The sequence below is a fragment of the Salvelinus namaycush genome, chromosome 12 (assembly GCF_016432855.1).
Source record: "Salvelinus namaycush isolate Seneca chromosome 12, SaNama_1.0, whole genome shotgun sequence".
NCBI lineage: Eukaryota > Metazoa > Chordata > Actinopteri > Salmoniformes > Salmonidae > Salvelinus > Salvelinus namaycush.
This window is the reverse complement of record NC_052318.1, coordinates 47,674,083-47,694,794: the sequence shown is the minus strand read 5'-3', so window position 1 is coordinate 47,694,794 and position 20,712 is coordinate 47,674,083. Positions and strand designations below refer to the sequence as shown.

Below are 20,712 nucleotides of genomic sequence, written 5' to 3'. Positions count from 1 at the left end.
GAGCAGGATGTGCCATTTGACAGAGAAGCCTCGCAGGACAGAATGGATTTCTCGAGAATGTCCCGGCCCCTCATTATCTCAACCAATCATGGCTAGGCACGGTTCTGTATTTCTCTCTGTCTAAACAGATTAGTGCGTTCACATTTTATTTATATTTACAGATTAAATACAAGCACATAAAAGTTCACATGTTCAAAAAGGCATTTCTTCAAACAAATACATTTAGATGAAAAAAAAAAACAGGTTTAAAAAAAAAAAATCATTAAAAAAAAATTTGTTTAATGTTGTCTCAAATGCTCTGTCACTGGTCATTTTCCATTTGTAAATGGGAGGGAGATTGAATATATATGGTTTCTGATTTGGGATTTTGGTTGACTCCATAGATCTTTAAGGTTAAATGTGATCTGGAAGTGATCCGACAGGGCAAGTTGTGGCATGACTGTAAATGCATTATTATGTTGAGGTGGAATATCGGTTATGGAGTAGTCCACCACACTGTCTCCCTAGCACAGAGCTGTATGTGAATCGGCCCAATGAGTCACCCCTTGTCCTACCATTAACAATATACAGTATATACTGAGACCTTTGCAGAGCTGAAGTATCTCTCTCCTACTTTTGTTAACCACACTATCATAACTCTTTCTGTGAATGGGGATTTGTTTAATTGTAGAGAGATGCCTTTCCAAATAGATAGGTGTTTCCTTCTGATTCTATGTAGTCCACCTCACCTCAGTCCTGGCGTTGAGATCACCACATAGAAGCACTGAGCCCAGAGACTGAAAATGTAGTATCTATGTGGTAGGGGAAATCTCTCTCTCTCTATTTTACTCCCCTCCACTCTCTCCTACTTCAGGCTGTCTGGCTGTTCCCTGAGGTTTCATTTTAGATTTCTGTCCCTCTATCTCTACCATCTATCTCTCTCTCTCTCAGCTCTCGCCCTCTCTGTCCCCCCCCCCCCTCACCTCCCTCGTACTCGGGGCAGTTCCCTGTCTCATTGAGGCTCTCCTCTTCGTTGATGATGATGTTCTCGATATCCTTCATTGTCAGGTGGTCTTGGAACGCATGGAACAGAACCTGCTTCAGCTCGTCAAGAGACATCTGCTGCATGTCAAACTGCAGGGGCAAGACACACACACACGCAAGCACACAGGAACACATGCACCCAAACACGCACACAGACATGCATGAATACACACACACACACACACACACACACACACACACACACACACACACACACACACACACACACACACACACACACACACACACACACACACACACACACACACACACACACACACACACACACACACTTACTGTAAGAGTTGAAGATATATGCACACAAAATGACAGTACTATGCAGATACATTCCAAGGTCATATTATAGAACTTTTAACTCTCATTTGTGTGTGTGTGTGTGTGTGTGTGTGTGTGTGTGTGTGTGTGTGAGTGAGTGAAGTCTCATTCCAATCAATAGAGAGTCTGAGTCTCAGACGTTTTTTATTTTTTCATTCATTTCACTTTTGAGCGCTTTAATCTCCCCTCCTGTCCTTGCCTCCCACATTCACAATCGGATGCCTATTTACCTTGTGAAACACCATCTATTCACTCAGTTTGACACAGCAAATACAGAGAGAGAGAAAAAGAAAGAGTGAGAGAGAGAGAGAGGAAGAGAGACTAAGGAGAGCGAGAGAGAACTCTTTTGTTCCCCTGCCACTGTGGTCAGAATGACCTGAAGGAGAAGAGAGAAGAAAATATGCCTGTGGAGTGACTGATGGCCTAGAGGTATACCTGTACCGCAGTGGCAGACGCTGCAGTTTAAGATGAGGGAGGATGATTATTTTTTTGATGACCATGGCCTTATTTCTATTACAGTATACTGGATGAGTGTCATTCATATTCCATTCACCCAGCTCAATGTAACATCGATAAGTTTAGGCTACTATGTGATACATGATACTCCCTGCTACAACCTAGCTTATGAATGAAAGTTTACAACTTAGGTGCACATGTTGAGAGCATTTTTTGTAATCAAGGTGAGAGACAGTTACACATTCAATTACCGCATTGCATACTCTTGCCTGCATCTAGCTGATATAGGGTTTAATTATTAGTTCAACAGTTGCAAACAAGAGTTTCTATTGGACAAATTCAGGTCTGTTAATCAACATAGCATAGCATCTATCATAGCATCAACTAACATAGCATCCCTCTCTGTTTGAGCCGGGTGTTTGAGTAGGCCAAACTAGTGAGCTGCATTCGATACTAAGTGAAAGTGAAAGTGAGAAAAAAATATATACTACGAAATATAGCTAGCGAAATTTCCCTCTCTCGCTCGCTCTCTTGCTTCTCCTTAATTGTCTTTCTCTCTCTTTGAATCAACTACTCACCACATTTTATGCACTGCAGTGCTAGCTAGCTGTAGCTTATGCTTTCGGTACTAGATTAATTCTCTGATCCTTTGATTGGATGGGCAATACGACAGTTCATGCTGCAAGAGCTCTGATAGGTTGGAGGACATCATCTGGAAGTTGTCATAATTACTGCGCAAGTCCTTGGAAGGGGGTGAGAACCATGATCCTCCTAGGTTTTGTATTGAAGTCAATGTACCCAGAGAAGGACAGAAGCTAGCTGTCCTCCGGCTACACCATGGTGCTACCCTACAGAGTGCTGCTGAGGCGACTGTAGACTTTCATTGCAAAATAGTGTGTTTAAATCAATTATTTGGTGACATTATTTGGTGCCAAGTATTTAGTATAGTTTTATCTAAAAAGGATACCTTTAATGCTTCATAACTTTAATGCTCCCATTCTGAAGTCGGACTCTCTCTCTTTCTAGGTGTCTCTCTACCTGGGTTTTCCTTGTCACCGTTGCCCTAGGTTTGCTTTTTGGAGGGGCTTGAGTCCAGGTCAGTTTTCAGTTGTTGCAATGTAAAATGTGACTGATTGATTGGTCAATTAATGAATGGGTTGTGTCTATTCTATTCTGCTGACCGATTAAAAATAAACTGTGATAAAGAAAAATAAATAGATAAATAGTTACTCATGGAATTGTGTGACATTGTTGTGAGCCATTAGACAGTACAATAGGACAATAAGGGCCAGTAATACTGTAATAACACTCTAATCACACTATTCAATATCCTGTCCGTCTCTCTGCTGTTATCACTGTAATCACAACACACATAGGCTGCAGCCCAAATGGCATACTATTCCTTATATAATGCAGAGTTCTGGTCAAAAGTAGTGCCGTAGTGAATAGGGTGCCATTTGGGACGCAGGCACAATCCATTAGATATCTCCTCCACTTACAATATCACAGCCCTGCCAGTGGTATAATAGCAGAATGGAGACGCCATTGCAGAGTGTTCTGCAATAATGCAGCAAGACTGTTTGATCTTATCACACACACGCTCACACACACACGTTTGTGATTCTAAAAGCTTGCCTCATTAGGGCTGATTTAGAGTTTTAGTGTGTTGTTTCAAATCAAATTTGATTTGTCACATGCGCCAAATACAACAGGTGTAGACCTTAACGTGAAATGCTTTCTTACGAGCCCTTAACCAACAATGCAGAGTTTTTAAAAAGTAAGTAAGAAAAATGTGCTTAATAAAATAAAGTACAAATAGTAAAACAATAAAATAATAATGATGGTACATACAATTGGTACCGGTACCGAGTCAATGTGCAGGGGAACGGGTTAGTCAAGGTAACTGTGGTAATATGTAGGTAGGGGTAACGTGACTATGCATAGATGATAAACAGAGAGTAGCAGCAGTGAATGTGAAGAGTGTGAAGGAATGTGAATGTATGTGTGTGTGTGTGTTTTTGTGCGTGCATGCTTGCGTGCGTGTGTACTTGTCAACAGAGCTAGAGGACAGACTGAGGGTGTATAGACACATCAATTACAGTCAGATAGGCGTTTGACTTGCTGTCTTTCTCAACTACTCCTGTCTGCATTCTCACAAGTGATAACTCGGGCTGCTGATGTCATGCAAAGGCTGTCGTTTTGTGTTTATACTTTTTCATAACTTTTCATTGATGTCGGACGACAAAGAAAGTTAATGATGTCGCTACAACAATTGTCTACTGACATGTCGATAGACGGACTGTGACCAGCTTTAGTCTGTCCGCTGACTTCTAAAAGACAGAACAAAGAGAGGGAGAGGGAGCATTTAGACACAGACAGTGTTGTGAGGAAGGCGCAACAGCACCTCTTCAACCTCAGGAGGCTGAAGAAATTTGGCTTGGCACCTAAAACCCTGACAAACTTCTACAGGTGCACAATTGAGAGTATCCTGTCGGGCAGTATCACCGCCTGGTACGGCAACTGCACCGCCTGCAACCGCAGTGCTTTCCAGAGGGTGCCGCTGTCTACCTGCCCTCCAGAACACCTACAGCACCCGATGTCACAGGAAGGTCAAAAAGATAATCAAGGACAACAACCACCCGAGCCACTACCTGTTCACCCCGCTATCATCCAGAAGGCAAGGTTAGTACAGGTGCATCAAAGCTGGGACCGAGAGACTGAAAAACAGCTTCTATCTCAAGGCCATCAGACTGTTAAATAGCCATCACTAGACGGCTTCCATCTGGTTACGTAACCCTGCACCTTAGAGGCTGCTGCCCCATATACAAACTTGAAACCACTGGTGACTTTAATAATGGAACACTAGTCACTTTAATAATGTTAACATATTTTTGCTTTACTCATCTCAAATGTATATACCGTATTCTATTCTACTGTATTTTAGTCTATGCCACTCCGACATTGCTCATCCTAATATTTATATATTCCTTAATTCCATTATTTTGCTTTTAGGTTGTGTGTATTGTTAGAATTGTTAGCTTTTAGGTTGTGTGTATTGTTGTGAATTGTTAGATATTACTGCACTGTTGGAGCTAGAAACACAAGCATTTCGCTACACCCGCAATAACATCTGCTAAATGTGTGTGACAAATACAATTTGATTTAGAATGGTGTCTACCAGGCAGGTGTCCAGCAGGGCTATGTTTAACCTTTTGCAAGACTCTTGTCCTGATTTCTCCAAGTGGTTGACATTCCTGTTGTCCCTGGATCGACAAGTCAATAATGTTTTTTTTAATGATAAGTATTTTACAGATGTGTGGACTCGAGTCACATGACTTTGACTCAAGTCTGACTTGCCACAAATTTGATGACTTGAGACTGACTTTATATAAAATATTGTAACTTGATACTTGTCTTGGAGCCTCAAGATTTTGGACTCGACTTTGACTTGAGACTAGTCTCACATTGCCATACCTCCAAAATCACATCGTTGTCACACCTTTATGGAAGCTTGGTTCTTGATGAGGCTAACTTGAAACTGATGACTTGAAATTTTCAGGCCAGGTTTTGTAAAGTTGTGTTACTCATTTTGTGGCATAGAGTCTCAGCGGATTACTTTCTATGCAGCATCTCACTTGCAAATAAACAGATTGGCTGGTGAAACACACCCTCGGCTCTCTGATTGGACCAGCAAACTGTCAAATCAAATCAAATTTTATTTGTCACATACACATGGTTAGCAGATGTTAATGCGAGTGTAGCGAAATGCTTGTGCTTCTAGTTCCGACAATGCAGTAATAACCAACAAGTAATCTAACCTAACAATTCCACAACTACTACCTTATACACACAAGTGTAAAGGGATAAAGAATATGTACATAAAGATATATGAATGAGTGATGGTACAGAACGGCATAGGCAAGATGCAGTAGATGGTATAGAGTACAGTATATACATATGAGATGAGTAATGTAGGGTATGTAAACATAAAGTGGCATAGTTTAAAGTGGCTAGTGATACATGTATTACATAAAGATGGCAAGATGCAGTAGATGATATAGAGTACAGTATATACATATACATATGAGATGAGTAATGTAGGGTATGTAAACATTATATTAAGTGGCATTGTTTAAAGTGGCTAGTGGTACATTTTTACATAATTTCCATCAATTCCCATTATTAAAGTGGCTGGAGTTGAGTGAGTATGTTGGCAGCGGCCACTAAATGTTAGTGGCGGCTGTTTAACAGTCTGATGGCCTTGAGATAGAAGCTGTTTTTCAGTCTCTCGGTCCCTGCTTTGATGCACCTGTACTGACCTCGCCTTCTGGATGATAGCGGGGTGAACAGGCAGTGGCTTGGGTGGTTGTTGTCCTTGATGATCTTTATGGCCTTCCTGTGACATCGGGTGGTGTAGGTGTCCTGGAGGGCAGGTAGTTTGCCCCCGGTGATGCGTTGTGCAGACCTCACTACCCTCTGGAGAGCCTTACGGTTGTGGGCAGAGCAGTTGCCGTACCAGGCGGTGATACAGCCCGACAGGATGCTCTCGATTGTGCATCTGTAGAAGTTTGTGAGTGCTTTTGGTAACAAGCCGAATTTCTTCAGCCTCCTGAGGTTGAAGAGGCGCTGCTGCGGCTTCTTCACAACGCTGTCTGTGTGGGTGGACCAATTCAGTTTGTCCGTGATGTGTACACCGAGGAACTTAACTTTCCACCTTCTCCACTACTGTCCCGTCGATGTGGATAGGGGGGTGCTCCCTCTGCTGTTTCCTGAAGTCCACAATCATCTCCTTTGTTTTGTTGACGTTGAGTGTGAGGTTATTTTCCTGACACCACACTCCGAGGGCCCTCACCTCCTCCCTGTAGGCCGTCTCGTTGTTGTTGGTAATCAAGCCTACCACTGTAGTGTCGTCCGCAAACTTGATGATTGAGTTGGAGGCGTGCATGGCCACGCAGTCGTGGGTGAACAGGGAGTACAGGAGAGGGCTCAGAACGCACCCTTGTGGGGCCCCGGTGTTGAGGATCAGCGGGGTGGAGATGTTGTTACCTACCCTCACCACCTGGGGGCGGCCCGTCAGGAAGTCCAGGACCCAGTTGCACAGGGAGGGGTCGAGACCCAGGGTCTCGAGCTTGATGACGAGTTTGGAGGGTACTATGGTGTTAAATGCTGAGCTGTAGTCGATGAACAGCATTCTCACATAGGTATTCCTCTTGTCCAGATGGGTTAGGGCAGTGTGCAGTGTGGTTGTGATTGCGTCGTCTGTGGACCTATTGGGTCGGTAAGAAAATTGGAGTGGGTCTAGGGTGTCAGGTAGGGTGGAGGTGATATGGTCCTTGACTAGTCTCTCAAAGCACTTCATGATGACGGAAGTGAGTGCTACGGGGCGGTAGTCGTTTAGCTCAGTTACCTTAGCTTTCTTGGGAACAGGAACAATGGTGGCCCTCTTGAAGCATGTGGGAACAGCAGACTGGGATAAGGATTGATTGAATATGTCCTTAAACACACCAGCCAGCTGGTCTGCGCATGCTCTGAGGACGCGGCTGGGAATGCCGTCTGGGCCTGCAGCCTTGCGAGGGTTAACACGTTTAATTGTTTTACTCACCTCGGCTGCAGTGAAGGAGAGCCCGCAGGTTTTGGTAGCGGGCCGTGTCAGTGGCACTGTATTGTCCTCAAAGCGAGCAAAAAAGTTATTTAGCCTGTCTGGGAGCAAGACATCCTGGTCCGCGACGGGGCTGGTTTTCTTTTTGTAATCCGTGATTGACTGTAGACCCTGCCACATACCTCCTGTGTCTGAGCTGTTGAATTGCGACTCTACTTTGTCTCTATACTGGGACTTGGCTTGTTTGATTGCCTTGCGGAGAGAATAGCTACACTGTTTGTATTCGGTCATGTTTCCGGTCACCTTGCCCTGGTTAAAAGCAGTGGTTCGCGCTTTCAGTTTCACGCGAATGCTGCCATCAATCCACGGTTTCTGGTTTGGGAATGTTTTAATCGTTGCTGTGGGTACGACATCATCAATGCACTTTCTAATGAACTCGCTCACCGAATCAGCGTATTCGTCAATGTTGTTGTTGGACGCAATGCGGAACATATCCCAATTCACGTGATCGAAGCAGTCTTGAAGAGTGGAATCAGATTGGCGGACCAGCGTTGAACAGACCTGAGCGCGGGAGCTTGCTGTTTTAGTTTCTGTTTGTAGGCTGGAAGCAACAAAATGGAGTCGTGGTCAGCTTTTCCGAAAGGAGGTCGGGGGAGGGCCTTATATGCGTCGCGGAAGTTAGTATAACAATGATCCAAGGTTTTACCAGCCCTGGTAGCACAATCGATATGCTGATAGAATTTAGGGAGTTTTGTTTTCAGATTAGCCTTGTTAAAATCCCCAGCTACGATGAATGCAGCCTCAGGGTGTGTGGTTTCCAGTTTACAAAGAGTCAGATAAAGTTCGTTCAGGGCCATCGATGTGTCTGCTTGGGGGGGAATATATACGGCTGTGATTATAATCGAAGAGAATTCCCTTGGTAGATAATGCGGTCGACATTTGATTGTGAGGAATTCTAGATCAGGTGAACAGAATGACTTGAGTTCCTGTATGTTGTTATGATCACACCACGTCTCGTTAATCATGAGGCATACACCCCCGCCCCTCTTCTTACCAGAAAGATGTTTGTTTGTCGGCGCGATGCGTGAAGAAACCAGCTGGCTGCACCGACTCCGTTAGCGTCTCTTGAGTGAGCCATGTTTCCGTGAAGCAGAGAACGTTACAATCTCTGATGTCTCTCTGGAATGTTACCCTTGCTCGGATTTCATCAACCTTATTGTCAAGAGACTGGACATTGGCGAGTAGTATGCTAGGGAGTGAAGCGCGATGTGCCCGTCTCCGAAGCCTGACCAGGAGACCGCTTCGTTTGCCCCTTTTACGGCGTCGCTTAGGGTCGCCGGCTGGGATCAGATCCATTGTATTGGGTGGAAGGCAAAACACTGAATCCGCTTCGGGAAAGTCATATTCCTGGTTGTAACGATGGTGAGTTGATGTTGCTCTTATATTCAGTAGTTCCTCCCGACTGTATGTAATGAAATCTAAGATTACCTGGGGTACCAATGTAAGGAATAACACATAAAAAAAACAAAATACTGCATATTTTCCTAGGAACGCGAAGCGGCCATCTCGGTCGGCGCCGGAAGGTCAAGCAATACAGGTCGGGTGAGCTAGCCAGTGAGAAGGTTTTGGGGGCTTGTGAGTGTGGAATTTAATGGGATTTTTTTTTTTTTATACATATTTTAATAGGCTACATATAGCCTACCATTTGTATTTTATATTTATACCTTTGCTTATTCGATCTGGTCACTAACATAGGCCTACAAATTCTTGTTTCAAAAACATCTAATCTGGGCTTCAGATCCAGAACCAAAAAGTTGCATGTCTTGATTGTTGACCAATGACCCGTCATCAGCATTTGAGCGCAAAGGCAGGCACATATCCAGATTAGTGACCAGAAAGCACTTGTTACATTTTATCAGGTGTTGCCTGGCAAAAACAGAGTAGCCTACCTACATTAATACACTGCTCAAAAAAATAAAGGGAACACTTAAACAACACAATGTAACTCCAAGTCAATCACACTTCTGTGAAATCAAACTGTCCACTTAGGAAGCAACACTGATTGACAATAAATTTCACATGCTGTTGTGCAAATGGAATAGACAAAAGGTGGAAATTATAGGCAATTAGCAAGACACCCCCAATAAAGGAGTGGTTCTGCAGGTGGTGACCACAGACCACTTCTCAGTTCCTATGCTTCTTGGCTGATGTTTTGGTCACTTTTGAATGCTGGCGGTGCTCTCACTCTAGTGGTAGCATGAGACGGAGTCTACAACCCACACAAGTGGCTCAGGTAGTGCAGCTCATCCAGGATGGCACATCAATGCGAGCTGTGGCAAGAAGGTTTGCTGTGTCTGTCAGGGTAGTGTCCAGAGCATGGAGGCGCTACCAGGAGACAGGCCAGTACATCAGGAGACGTGGAGGAGGCCATAGGAGGGCAACAACCCAGCAGCAGGACCGCTACCTCCGCCTTTGAGCAGGAGGAGCACTGCCAGAGCCCTGCAAAATGACCTCCAGCAGGCCTAGTCTGTATTCCAAGTAAGGCTTATCTCAGAAACATATTCTCTTTTTTAAGTTCTTTAGCGTCCGTTTTAATAGTATTGACTGTACCTTTCAGCTTGTTTGTTCCGCTGTCGCAGCTTTTTCATCACTCATTTAGAGGCTCGGCTTCATCGCCTTTATTTCTTTACTAACAAGTTCAAGTACGCCCGATTGATCATTTATTGATTTTAGAAGGTCGGTCTACACTATTACTGTACCAGATTGCGAAAAGAAAACCCTTTACAATGAAGATCTGTGAAGTTATTTGGATTTTTACGAATTATCTTTGAAAGACAGGGTCCTGAAAAAGGGATGTTTCTTTTTATGCTGAGTTTAGCTAGCTAGCTAAGGATAATCCACTAACTCAGCAGCTAACACAGGCAGCTGTTTCATGGAAACTAGCCAATCCATTGTGCTTTAATTATGTCAATACTAGCTACAGTGGTTAGCTAGCTTGGAGGAAGTATTTAGCGTTGCGTGCATTGCGTTTGTGCATTTAGCTAGCGACCGTCCCCTAGCCTACATTGCATAAAAGTGTGATGAGCTCATCCGTGGATCCACAGAGAAAATTCCGTATTTTCCCCCAATTTTTTGTTGTTGTCTCCTCACGTGGGTGTTCGTGCTCTCTGATTGGCTCAAAGTCAAGTTGTTGGCCACTGACGAGCATTGCGATTTTACAAATAGAAAATCGGCAGGTTCGCCGCTACCGGGTCGGCAATCAGCAGGTACCGCTTCTGTTCTAGCAAGAGAAGGACCGGTCTCCCACTGTGATAAGTACCTATCGGCAGTCTATCGGCAGTAAGATTCTCAGTGTGTTTCATGCTTCATTCCCTTTCTCTCTTATTCCCTTTCTGTTTCTTAATTCCCTTTCTGTCTTTTATAAAACATTTCTCTCCATGCCCCCTTCTCTCCGTGTGTCTACTCTCTGCCTGTCACTCCGTTGTGGTTCTGTCTTCCCTTTTCCCTTGTTTTCTCTCTCCATCTCAACCCTTTTTATAATGCAGCAAAGACCACTGAACTGAAAGTAGTTTAGTTTTACTTTCCCCGAAAACACATATTTTCGCTGAACACAAGTAAATTAAAAAACACTACGCACACATACATGCACACACACACCCTGGTATGTCTTTTTCCTTTGGAGACATGGGCCCAATGATCCCTTTCCCTATCATCATGGGACAAAAAGGAGAGATCAAAAAGAGAAGAAACAGAAATACAAAAAGCGAGAAAAGGGGTAGAGATGATGGAGAAGAAAGAAGAGAGGAGAGGGGAAGAGAGGAGAGGACTGGAAAATAGATTAGAGAAGAAAATGTAACCTTTATTTAACTAGGCAAGTCAGTTAACAACAAATTCTTATTTACAATGACGGCCTACCCTGGCCAAATCCGGAGGATGCTGGGCCAATTGTGTTCCGCCCTATGGGACTCCCAATCACGGCCGGATGTGATGCAGCCTGGATTTGATCCAGGTACTGCGGTGACGCCTCTTGCACTGAGATGCAGTGTCTTAGACCACTGCGTCACTCGGGAGCCCGAAAGCTCTCCTTTCTCTCTCCTTTCACTGAAGCAGAGACCCCCTAGAATTACTTTGAAGTCTGTACACATGGCACACATGGATGTACGCACACACACACACACACTGGCATGTCTTTTTCCTTTGAAGACATGGGCCCAAATATCCCTTTCCGCATCATCATGGGACAAAAGGCAAAGGTATGGGGTCTCTATCTGTGTGTGTGTGTTAATATCTAGCAAAAACAGGTTTTTGTGCAAGCATCTCCACGTGCCCTGACTGCAGAAGCCATCGCAGAGGGAGGGAGAAGAGGAGAGTAGGGGCAGAAGGAGGAGAGGGGAACAGAAGAGGAGGATATGGGGATTTGGGGAAATGAGATAAAGGAGAGATCAAAAAGAGAAGAAACAGAAATACAAAAAGCGAGAAAAGGGGTAGAGATGATGGAGAAAAAAGAAGAGAGGAGAGGAGGAGAGAGGACTGGGAAATAAAAAAGGAAGAGAAGAAGATGAAAGGAAATGAGGACAGGAAAAGAGAAGAGAAAGGAATAGAAAGGAACAGAAGAGTAGAAAGGAGATAGACTGTTCTCTCTGCTACCGCACGGCAAGCGGTACCGGAGCGCCAAGTCTAGGTCCAAGAGGCTTCTAAACAGCTTCTACCCCCAAGCCATAAGACTCCTGAACAGCTAATCAAATGGCAACCCAGACTACCCCCCCCCCCACCCCACCCCACGCTGCTGCTACTCTCTGTTATCATCTATGCACAGCCATTTTAACCCTACCTGCATGTACATAATTACCTCAACTACGTCGACACCGGTGCGACCCGCATATTGACACATTGACTCTGAACTGGTACCCCCCCTGTATACAGGCCCGCTATTGTTATTTACTGCTGCTCATTAATTATTTGTTCTTCTTATATCTTAATTCTTTTTTTTAGGGGGGGGGGGGGGTATTTTCTTAAAACTGCATTGTTGGTTAAGGGCTTGTAAGGGAGCATTTCACTGTAAGGTGAAATGTTCACCTGTTGTATTCAGCGCATGTGACAAATACAATTTGATTTGAGATAGGAGAAACGAGAACATGAGAGAAAAGAGCAGAAAAAGAGAAGAGAAGAGAGGAGAGAACCCACTGGGCAAAGACATCCTTACATTGATGACTTTTAAAAAATCCAATCAGTTTTCAACGTTGATTCAACATCACCACATTGAATTGTTCGGTTGAAATTGCGTGGAAACAATGTTGATTCAACCAGTTTTTGCCCAAGACACCCGAACTGAAGAGAAGAGGAGAGAAGAGGATTTGACAGAAGAAAACAGAAGATAAGTGAAGTCAAGAGAAGAGAGGACTATGTGGTCCTACCTGCCAGAAGATGTTATCGATGGTGCTTCCTCGGAAACCTTCTCTGGTCTCAGACGACAGAAGTTTGGGTCCCAGTATCGTCACAAACTCTTCAAAGTCCACCTGGCCATCACCTACACACACACACACACAGTCTTGTAGACCACCTGTCCCCAACCCCCGGGCACATTCTCTACCGGGCCGCACGGAAAGGATACATTAATTTGAAATTGTTTTAATCGGTTAAATAAAATAATAATTATATACAATCATAGGCTATTTGTGCAGTAATTACATTGAACTTGGTGCAGTCTGTTGGTCCTTTTCTCACCACTCTAATATCTATGTCACGCCCACAACAGTTTACAGATTTTGAACTTGAGTAATGAGTTCATCACGGTCTGTGTGAGCTGTGTTGCCCGCCAACTTTGGACTAGCTAGCTACGTAAGCTGACATGAATAAAAACAAACAAACGTCGCTGGAGAGATTCTTCCGAAGGGGTAAGGGAGTTCGAAGGCCCAACGACGATGTCGATAATACAGAGACAGCAGAGCCCGAGACTGCAAAAAAAAGAAAGCCTCATTCATTTGAAAAGATGATGAGTCCTACCTAAAATATGGCTTTACTGCGACAGGTGACTCGCATGCTCCAAGCCCCCTGTGCGTAGTATGTGGAGATAGGCTATCTAACGAGGCAATGAAGCCCTCAAAACTACTTCGGCACATCGAATCCAAGCACCCTGCACTTAAAGACAAACCTGTTGAATTCTTTGAGCGAAGAAAACGTGAACAAGAAGGACAGAAGCAAGTTTTGAAAGCCACCGCATCAACAAACGTGGCTGCACTGAGAGCGTCATACTAAGTGGCTAGCCGTATTGCTAAGGCCAAGAAGCCTTTCACTATTGGCGAGGAGTTGATTCTACCTGCTGCTAAGGACATTTGCCGTGAACTCTTAGGAGAGGCTGCAGCTAAAAAGATAGCACAGGTTCCTCTTTCGGCTACCACCGTTACTAGGCGAATTGATGAAATAGCGGAGGACGTTGAGGCACAATTGTTAGAGGCTTAAAACCTCTTAAGGATCGGCCCCTTTTTTTCAATTTTTTCCTTAAATGACATGCCCAAATCTAACTGCTTGTAGCTCAGGCCCTGAAGCAAGGACATGCATTTCTTGGTACCATTTGAAAGGAAACACTTTGAAGTTTGTGGAAATGTGAAAGGAATGTAACAGAATATAACACATTAGATCTGGTAAAAGATAATACAAAGAAAACACCCAATTTTTTTTTTTTTTGTACCATCATCTTTGAAATGCAAGAGAAAGGCCATAATGTATTATTCCAGCCCATGTGCAATTCAGATATTGGCCACTAGATGGCAGCAGTGTATGTGCAACGTTTTAGACTGATCCAATGAACCATTGCATTTCTGTTCATTAAATGTTGGGTCAAGACTCCTCAAATGTTCCTAATTTGTTTATTAACGAGTCACTGTGGTATGCAATCCAGGTTGATACATCTAACGATGTCGACAACAAGGCAATACTGCTTGTTTATGTGCGATATATATTTCAGGATGATGTGCATGAGGATATGTTGTGTGCGCTGTCCCTGCCGACTAACACAACGGCCGCAGAACTATTCAAGTCTTTGGATGATTACACGTGACCAAAATTGGATTGATCATTCTGTGTTGGCGTATGCACGGATGAGGCTGCTGCCATGACTGGACGGCTGTCTGGTTTCACAGAGAAATGCTGGCTAGCCGAAAAATGTCACCTGAACTTAACGTCATATTGAATGATGTTATAAAAGTTATCAATCACATCAAAGCACACACCCTTAACGCACATCTGTTTGGGCAGCTTTGTGAGGAAATGGACACAGAGCACAAACACCTTCTCTTATACACAGAATTCAGATGGCTATCCAGGGGGAGATCGCTTGCCAGAGTGTTTGAGTTACGAGAGCCGCTGCAGAGATTTCTTTCAAAAAGAAGTCACCACTGGCAGCACATTTCAATGACGAGGAATGGGTCGCAAAACTCGCTTACCTGTGCGACTTATTCAACCTTGCTCAACGAACTCAATCTGTCACTTCAGGGGAGAATGACAAACGTCTTTAAGTTGGCAGATAGTGGATGCATTCAAAGCCAAACTGGTACTGTGGGGACGGCGAGTGGACAGGGGCATATTTGATACTTTTATTTCTTACTTTTTTTTGTTGTTGATATTTTCTTAAAATTGCATTGTTGGTTAAGGGCTTGTAAGTAAGCATTTCACTGTAAGGTTAGTCGAGGTAATTGAGGTAATATGTACAGTTGAAGTCGGAAGTTTACACACACTTAGGTTGGAGTCATTAAAACTCATTTTTCAACCACTCCACAAATATCTTGTTAACAAACTATAGTTTTGGCAAGTCGGTTAGGACATCTACTTCGTGCATGACACGTAATTTTTCCAACAATTGTTTACAGACAGATTATTTCACTTATAATTCACTGTATCACAATTCCAGTGGGTCAGAAGTTTACATACACGAAGATGACTGTGCATTTAAACAGCTTGGAAAATTCCAGAAAATTATGTCATGGCTTTAGAAGCTTCTGATAGGCTAATTGACATAATTTGAGTCAATTGGAGGTGTACCTGTGGATGTATTTCAAGGCTTACCTTCAAACGCAGTGCCTCTTTGCTTGACATCATGGGAAAATCAAAAGAAATCAACCAAGACCTCAGAAAAAGAATTGTAGACCTCCACAAGTCTGGTTCATCCTTGGGAGCAATTTCCAAACGCCTGAAGGTACCACGTTCAACTGTACAAACAATAGTATGCAAGTATAACCTCTAATTCCTCCCAATCCCGGATCCGGGAGCACCCCCATCAGTAAAAAAGCTGACTAGCATAGCCTAGCATAGCGTCACAAGTAAATACTAGCATCTAAATATCATTAAATCACAAGTCCAAGACACCAGATGAAAGATACACATCTTGTGAATCCAGCCATCATTTCTGATTTTTAAAATGTTTTACAGGGAAGACACAATATGTAAATCTATTAGCTAACCACGTTAGCAAAAGACACCACTTTTTTTACTCCACCATTTTTTTACTGCATCAGTAGCTATCACAAATTCGACCAAATAAAGATATAAATAGCCACTAACCAAGAAACAACTTCATCAGATGACAGTCTGATAACATATTTATTGTATAGCATATGTTTTGTTAGAAAAATGTGCATATTTCAGGTATAAATCATAGTTTACCATTGCAGCCACCATCACAACTCTCACCAAAGCGACTAGAATAACTACAGAGAGCAACGTGAATTACCTAAATACTCATCATAAAACATTTCTGAAAAATACACAGCGTACAGCAAATGAAAGACAAACATCTTGTGAATCCAGCCAATATTTCAGATTTTTTAAGTGTTTTACAGCGAAAACACAATATAGCATTATATTAGCTTACCACAATAGCCAGAAACACAACACCATTTACCAGCAGCAAAGGTTAGCGATCGTAACAAGCAAGCAAAAGATATAATTTTTGACTAACCTTCATAAACTTCTTCAGATGACAGTCCTGTAACATCATATTACACAATGCATATAGGGTTTGTTCGAAAATGTGCATATGTAGCGGCACAAATCGTGGTTATACAATGTGAGTAGTGGCCAAACTTCAAGCAATCTGTCCGGCGCCATCTTGGAGAGGCACCTAATCTAATCGATAACTATTCATAAACTTGACTAAAAAATACAGGTTGGACAGCAAATGAAAGATACATTAGTTCTTAATGCAACCGCTGTGTTAGATTTTTAAAATTAACGTTACTGCGCATACAGCGTGCGCTAAAGCGAGACCGCACCGAAATTCATGGCGGAATTATTGTTTAACATTTGTCAACATAAATACGAATTAACAGCATAAAGACTTCTTACTATTTGACGAGCTTCCATCAGAATCTTGGGCAAGGTGTCCTTTCTCCAGAACAATCGTCTTTTGGTTGAAAGATGTCCTCTTCTCCTGTAGAAATAGCAGCTAACGCTAGCCATGTGCCGGAGAGGTGTCCAACTAGCGATAGCGCGTGACAAAGAAATTCCAGAAAATCGCAATAAACTGATATAAACTGCTATAAGTCGGTTTAAATTAACTACCTTATGAAGTTAAGACAAAAATCAAATTAAATCAGAGCCGGAGATATAGAACTGCTAAAACGAAAGCTTTTCAGGACACCATTGTGATGTCCCTCCTGCGCCAGGCGCCCCGTTGAAAAGAACGGACCTTCCGTTCCAAGAGCTTTTATAGTGCCCCAGATGGTGCAATCCACTCCATTCAAATTCTCACCGCTTACTGACATCTAGAGGAAGGCGTATGCAGTGCATGTAGCCCCATAGCTTACATGGGAATTTATAAACTGACCCTAGAACAGAGACCTCGATTTCAGAAATCTCACTCCTTGACAGGAAGTGTGCTGCAGAATGAGTTCTGTTTCACTCAGAGAAATAATTCAAACGGTTTTAGAAACTAGAGAGTGTTTTCTATCCAATAGTAATAATAATATGCATATTGTACGAGCAAGAATTGAGTACGAGGCAGTTTAATTTGGGAACAAATTTTTACAAAGTCGAAATGGCGCCCCCCTATTGACAAGAAGATAAACACCGTGGGAGCATGTAGCCATCATACCACTCAGGAAGGAGATGCGTTGTGTCTCCTAGAGATTAATGTACTTTGGTGCGAAAAGTGCAAATCAATCCCAGAACAACAGCAAAGGACCTTGTGAAGATGCTGGAGGAAACAGGTACAAAAGTATCTATATCCACAGTAAAACGAGTCCTATATCGACATAACCTGAAAGGCCGCTCAGCAAGGAAGAAGCCACTGCTCCAAAAACGCCATAAAAATGCGAGACTACGGTTTGCAACTGCACATGGGGACAAAGATCGTACTTTTTGGAGAAATGTCCTGTGGTCTGATGAAACAAAAATATAACTGTTTGGCCAAAATGACCATTATTATGTTTGGAGGAAAAAGGGGGAGGCTTGCAAGCCGAAGAACACAATCCTAACCGTGAAGCACGGGGGTGGCAGCATCATGTTGTGGGGGTGTTTTGCTGCAGGAGGGACTGGTGCACTTCACAAAAATAGATGGCATGATGAGGAAGGAAAATTCTGTGGATATATTGAAGCAACATCTCAAGACATCAGTCAGGAAGTTAAAGCTTGGTTGGAAATGGGTCTTCCAAATGGACAATGACCACAAGCATACTTCCAAAGTTGTGGCAAAATGGCTTAAGGACAACCAGGTCAAGGTATTGGAGTGGCCATCACAAAGCCCTGACCTCAATCTTGTAGAAAATGTGTGGGAAGAACTGAAAAAGTGTGTGCAAGTAAGGAGGCCTACAAACCTGACTCAGTTACACCAGCTCTGTCTGGAGGAATGGGCCAAAATTCACCCATCTTATTGTGGGAAGCTTGTGGAAGGCTACCCGAAACGTTTGACCCAAGTTAAACAATTTAAAGGCAACGCTATGAAATACTAATTGAGTGTATGTAAACTTCTGACCCACTGGGAATGTGATGAAAGAAATAAAAGCTGAAATAAATCATTCTCTCTACTATTATTCTGACATTTCACATTCTTAAAATAAAGTGGTGATCCTAACTGACCTAAGACAGGGAATTTTTAACAGGAATTGTCAGGAATTGTTAAATGTCAGGAATTGTGAAAAACTGAGTATGTATTTGGTGTATGAGTATGTAAACTTCCGACTTCAACTGTAGGTAGAGTTATTAAAGTGACTATGCATAGTTAATAACAGAAAGTAGCAGCAGTGAAGAATGGGGGGTCAATGCAAATAGTCTGGGTAGCCATTTGATGAGATGTTCAGGAGTCTTATGGCTTCGGGTAGAAGCTGTTTAGAAGCCTCTTGGACCTAGACTTGGCGCTCCCGTACCGCTTACCGTGCGGTAGCAGATAGAACAGTCTATGACTAGGGTGGCTTGAGTCTTTGACAATTTTTTGGTCCTTCCTCTGACACTGCCTTGTGTATATAGGTCCTGGATGGCAGGAAGCTTAGCCCCGGTGATGTACTGGGCCGTATGAACTACCCTCTGTAGTGCCTTGCGGTCGGAGGCCAAGCAGTTGCTATACCAGGCAGTGATGCAACCCGTCAGGATGCTCTCGATGGTGCAGCTGTAGAACCTTTTGAGGATCTGAGGACCCATGCCAAATATTTTCAGTCTCTGTGTATAATAAACGTCTTTACAGGGATGCTTGACTGCTGTTAGCACAGTACGCTCGTATCAATCCTTAAAGAGATCGGTGGGGCTAAAGCCAAAACTAAAACATTCAAAAGCTATTTTCTCAAAAGTGAGTTTACAAGTTTCTCAACTTTAAAAGCAAAATGACTTTCCCATTGTTCCACAAATGCAGTGCATGACATATCATTTTGTAGCTCTGAGTCTCTACTTTTATCCAATGTAAAAAACACAATTTCAAATTTTGCTGCTTAAAACCTGTTGAGGATAGAGGGCGCTATTTTCACTTTGGGGGAAAATCGTGCTCAATTTAAACGGCCTCGAACTCTATTCTTGCTCGTACAATATGCATATTATTATTACTATTGGATAGAAAACACTCTCAAGTTTCTAAAACCGTTTGAATTATATCTGTGAGTAAAACAGAACTCATTTTGCAGCAAACTTCCTGTCAGAGAGTGAAAAATCTCAAATCGAGGCTCTGTTCCAGGGCCTCCCTATCATTTTGCTTGAGATTTATGACTATACATGCACTTCATACGCCTTCCACAAGATGTCAATAGGCTGTGAGAGGTGAAATGGAGTGTATAGGTATTTCTATGGTCAAAAGAGGCCTCTTGGAATGACAGGACCCCAATTTCCTCTGTTCAGGATGACGCGGGATGGACATCAGCTTTGGCTTCTGAAAAGCTTTCCCTATAGACGTGTAATATCTCCGGCTTTGATTTTATTTGATAAATGTGACAATATCATCGTAAAGTATGTTGTTTCAATATAGTTTAATCAGATTATTGAATTTTTTTCGGGAGTTTTGGCGTGTTCCGTTCACTGCGTTTGTTCACGAAGGACAGCTTAGCGCCACTTGGCTAGTTTTGCTTGCTAATTCACGAGGGAAAAAGGCCATTCTAAAACCAAACAACGATTGTTCTGGACAAAGGACCACTTGTACAACATTTTGATGGAAGATCATCAAAAGTAGGGCCCATTTATGATGTTATTTCATATATCTGTCGAAAATTGTTTACTATTAGTTTGCGCCCAGATTTTGGGCGCTCTCTTGCCATAACGTAAGCTGGATGTCGTACTGAAGTTATTTTTAGAATTCTAACACGGCGATTGCATTAAGAACTAGTGTATCTATCATTTCCTATACAACATGTATTTTTTAGTAAAGTTTATGAATAGTTATTTGGTCAGAATAGGTGAGTGTCAGAAATAGATCCGGACATTCTGGGAAAAATATGCTACATGTTCACAATGTATAACCATGGATTTCAGCTCTAAATATGCACATTTTCGAACAAACCATATATGTATTGTGTAATATGATGTTATAGGACTGTCATCTGATGAAGTTTATGAAGGTTAGTGAAAAAATTTATATCTTTTGCTGGTTTATTCGCTATCGCTAATGTGCCATGAATCAATGCTGTTGTGTGGTAGGCTATTGTAGTAAGCTAATATAATGCTATATTGTGTTTTCGCTGTAAAACACTTAAAAAAATCGGAAATATTGGCTGGATTCACAAGATGTTTGTCTTTAATTTGCTGTACACCATGTATTTTTCAGAAATGTTTTATGATGAGTATTTAGGTATTTCACGTTGGTCTCTATAATTACTCTGGCTGCTTCGGTG

At 42.7% G+C, this 20,712-nt stretch overlaps 1 protein-coding gene across 1 annotated transcript in view; it reads right to left on the bottom strand.

Annotated features, from left to right (window-relative positions):
* Positions 1-20,712, bottom strand: part of LOC120057614 (calcium-binding protein 8-like) — a 70,720-nt gene that overhangs the window by 27,671 nt on the left and 22,337 nt on the right. Inside the window, exons 3-4 of the mRNA XM_039006183.1 lie at positions 12,829-12,941; positions 963-1,113 (exon numbers count right to left, since the gene is read on the bottom strand). Coding sequence (XP_038862111.1) covers positions 963-1,113; positions 12,829-12,941 — 264 coding nt within the window. The remainder of the gene's footprint in view (positions 1-962; positions 1,114-12,828; positions 12,942-20,712) is intronic.